The sequence below is a fragment of the Clupea harengus genome, chromosome 21 (assembly GCF_900700415.2).
Source record: "Clupea harengus chromosome 21, Ch_v2.0.2, whole genome shotgun sequence".
NCBI classification, from domain to species: domain Eukaryota; kingdom Metazoa; phylum Chordata; class Actinopteri; order Clupeiformes; family Clupeidae; genus Clupea; species Clupea harengus.
The window spans coordinates 16152134-16156428 of NC_045172.1; the positions used below are offsets into that span (position 1 = coordinate 16152134).

At 41.1% G+C, this 4295-nt stretch overlaps 1 protein-coding gene across 5 annotated transcripts in view; it reads right to left on the bottom strand.

The window, feature by feature from the left end:
• Positions 1–974: 974 nt before the first annotated feature.
• The window catches only part of LOC105911775 (gamma-aminobutyric acid receptor subunit beta-3), a 36541-nt gene continuing 33220 nt past the window's right edge, over positions 975–4295 (bottom strand). For 3 of the 5 annotated variants that reach the window (XM_031558327.2, XM_031558331.2, XM_031558329.2), the window contains 3 exons: positions 3135–3367; positions 2735–2803; positions 975–2321 (listed from right to left, as the gene is read on the bottom strand). In XM_031558327.2, the coding sequence (XP_031414187.1) occupies positions 1998–2321; positions 2735–2803; positions 3135–3367 (626 nt within the window). In that variant the 3' untranslated portion in view covers positions 975–1997. The remainder of the gene's footprint in view (positions 2322–2734; positions 2804–3134; positions 3368–4295) is intronic. The other 2 variants (XM_031558328.2, XM_012840609.3) reach the window with 1 other exon arrangement.

The window sequence follows — 4295 nt, forward strand, 5'->3', positions numbered from 1 at the left end:
TCTCCTCTCGAATTCAGATGCAGATTTTAAGACTAGCCATGTAGGCCAAACGGAAAGGACAGCTCAGGCAAAACATGCCAAAGGTCTGGTATTATTATGTGCATCAATAAAGGAGGCAACGGTAGCACAACAAGCACTCTTTTAACCTTGATACAATGGGGAAACAATCCATTTACACTGCCTAAACAAACTTGAACACTGAATTTGCACAGAACTCAAATCACAAAATTAGATTCTCATTTATGTGGACAAAGATGCTGGTTTAACCCATCTGTCTATGACTTTATTCCAGGTGTTAGTGCGAGTGGCAGCTGCATGACACAAGAGAAAAAAAAGGCATACAGTGGATTGGTTTCCCAGGTCATACTTATTGCAAGAGAATGTGAATGGACTGGAACAGTGTGTTGTGACAACTCAGCTCACAACTTGCTTGGACCATTAAAACATTTTCTGCCTGAGATTTGTATTGCAGTCGGTGTAATTAGGGCTCCCTGTCCTCCATAGGTGAGCTGTGCTCATTTTCCTCACACAGATTGGGCCCTCTGTGCAGCACATGTCAAAAATTGCGAACGAAATAAATAAGATAATTAAGATCATCATGAATTCTTCATTTCAGCTTCTTTCTTTCTTTTTTTTTAACACTTAAACCAAGCATCTCATTCAGACACTTCAAATATTTTTTCTTTTCTGTACCGTACACATAAATAGTCATACATTTGGCAAAAGATAATGGGGACTTGTACTGTATGATGTATGGAAAATATAATTTATGAATACAATGCATGTTTTATGAGAAGCTGAGAATACTTAGACGGCTCCTTGCAATGTATATTGCTGGGGATTACCAATAGATAGACTGATGATATTTACATGCACACAATAGGAAAAATAACACAGTATTACTCTTGGAGAATGGCAGATTCTTCAGTATTTGCAATGCTTGTACAACAAAAACATTTCATGCGGCCACAAAATTGTGTACAAACATCAATGGATCCGGCTTTTAATGACGGAAGGGACATCAAATATACATAAATACACAATTATCCAGGTCCTGAGATGTCATTACAGAGGTCAATCAGCCATACATGTTTCATGACACAATAACACATGATTTGTGTCCTTTACAAATCTATTATTGTAATGGTTATATTAATTGCAATAACATTTCGATTACATTCCAGGAAAATTCTTCGAAAACATAACATATATTCATTCAAAGTCTCCAGTCACAGTTTGCACACATACTCATAAAATTGCATTCACTTGCATCATCAGTTTCATGAATGCATGTCAAAGAATAAAACACTGCCTATACAGCGCCACTTAACAGTAAAGTGGCCGATATTTGCACTTTAAAAACTCATGCACACCAAAGGCAAAAAACAGCATGAAATATTACTATATGGTTTTGATGTTTTGATGGACAAACAAAAAAGGGCAATACCACATAAAATCACAAACTCACACACACGTGCTTGTGCACACACGTGTGTTCACACATGAACACACACACCCATACATTCACAAACACACACTTTTTAGAACTGGTTTCATTATGGTGGTGTTTGTGAGACTGTCACTGAGATATATTGCATTCTTACATTACATTGCTCATGGGCCATCTTTTAGTTTTCTACCTCCTTACGCCAAAAAAGATCCTGAATATATTCCTTCATTCTGCCACTCAGAGTTGGTAGAAGGGAAATATTTCTGAAAAAAAAAAAAAAAAAAAACACAACTTGGCTTAAATATATGCCCAACCAGTTTTTTGTGTGAAATCCTGGTGTCAACAGTCCTCCAAATGTCAACTCCTGCATGTAGAAAAATGTTTTCAGAGTGGACCCACACCTTGTCCATGTCCAGCAAGAAAAGTCCAATTCAATTGCAAAAAAAATGCAATGTAAAAAAACAACAACAACAACAAACGAATAAAACAAAATCTCAAAAACAACAAAAACGGAAAAGTCAATCTTGTCGCACCACCCTCTCTTCTTCTAATTGACGTAATAAAGCCAGTAAATCAGATTGAAGAGGGAGAACACACCAGGAAATATCATGCGTGACCATCGGTCGATGGTGTTCACGTCCGTCAGGTCGGGGATTTTGATCTTGAGCTGCGATGATCGGCGGCGGAGACGACCGCGTTTGGACGCTGCGCTGCGCTCCCGCCCCACCGCGCTCTGTTTCCGGTACTGGATCCCCGACGTCTCGAACGTGACGGAGTTCCGCGCGTCCGCCAGACTGGTAGTGACCTCGTTGCCTGCCACCTCGTTGTGGATCTCCAGGGTGGTGAGCAGGATGTTGGCATGGGCCTCGGCCTGGTGAGAAAGCAATGACATCACTATTATGGGGTGGCCTTACAGACAAGGCGGCTTCAGCTTATGCATTGCATAGTAATTATGTTGTTTGATGAAGACACAAACAATATGATTACATATGATTATAAACATTTTGGGGACACAGATGATGTTTTTCAACATGGTTCACATATATCTACTCATGCATTTTTTTAACAGAGATAGGACAAACATCAGGCAAAGTCATGCCATGAGCGATGGACCAACAAATAGAGAGATAATGAAAGATGGCTGCTATAATGCAGCAGGTCTATAAGCTCATATGATTCAGTCACAGGCACTGTTAGGTCTCTGGCAAACAGAAAACAAAATGGCAAGAAGACAACTGCTCGGCGGCGATGCGTAACAAGAGACCATGGACACACCGCACTCACCCCTCGCATCACCCGTTTCCCTTGCACCTGATTGGACTGTTTGCCCGGTTTACCACCCTCTGCACCAGGCTGAGCCAAGACAAACAAAGAGATCTTCCTCACCCAAAACTTATTCAAACGACATCTATGAGAACTGAAAACCACTGAGAACCCAGGGGGTGGTGACCCGCTGTCAACATTTCTGACAAAAACGTTTAACAACATTGGTCGAGTGTCTCTAGTATCTGGGTAAAACAAAGGCTAACCTATATCATCCATCAATGTTTGGTAACAAGTAATGACTGTGTATTTAATATAATATAGGGTTTATTGTTCAGGTGAATATAACTATTATAGGGTATATTTCTCATTGGAAGTGATGTTATGACATCTGAAAACATATCATTGAGGATATACTCACATTTTTGACTCGTTCATTGTTGGCCTTCTCAATCTTCTCAGCTAGCCTCTTCTGCATCTGAGGCCCTCGACCGAAGAAGATGTAATTGACGAACGCGTACTCCAGCAGGGCGAGGAAGACGAAGACAAAGCAGCCCATCAGGTACATGTCGATGGCCTTGACGTAGGGGATCTTGGGGAGTGTCTCGCGCAGATGGGTGTTGATGGTGGTCATGGTGAGCACAGTCGTAATCCCTATGTGGGGAGGAAAGATAACGTTGGGTTAGCTAGGACAAAAACTTTTGAATTCAAATTAAGAAGAGGCTTTCGTCCAGATTCAATGCAGGCTTAAGTCATCAACCAACTTGATTTGAGAGTCCAACTCTTGAACCTGAAGATTTTCTGATTTTCTTCAGTGTGATACAAGATAGTAAGAAGGGTAGTTAATGTTTACTCCGCACTATGTGTTACTGCACTGCTACAATTAATGATTTGTAGTATTTCCTTTTAGTTTTGGGCTGGGCTGTGACATGCACCAAAGCCTACTGCATTTCCTGCAGAAACCATTACTTGACAAGAGAGGTCAGTTTAGTAGTAGAGGCTGTGTGGAGGCCACCTTATGATTCCCTTGCGGTTCTGGTTGTGACCTCAATCAACGAAGTGGCCGATAACTGAACTGTACAGAAGGGCAATAGAAAATGGCCCCCGGGTCCACAGCTTGTGTAGCTTGTGCAAAAGTCACATTGTTTTCTGCGACACCCCTGACATTATAGTCACCATATGGTGGAGGGGCTAAGCATTACTCTCTAATTTCCTTATTTTATGTGGAGTAAATATCACCACTATAGGTCAGTGCCTTGTGGTTACAAGGCAATGGCCAGATTCTGCAAATATGGCTACCATCCAAGCAACGCGGAGATGTTCGGTTTTTTTTTTCATCTTGTTTGTGTGTGTGTGTATCTCTCTCTTTGTCTTCTGTTTTTCTTCCTCCTTTTACATAATGTTTCATCAGTGTTAGAGTTCATTGCACAGGTCAGCTTGTCAGGTTGTGAGCAAACGCAGAGTAGAAAAGAGGGGAACTGGTCTCATTTGAATTTAAAACAAAAGCCACCATTCTCCCTCTGGATACAGGCCTAAAATAACTCATTTGAATATGGCTGTATGTTTTGCTCTTAGCCGTGGT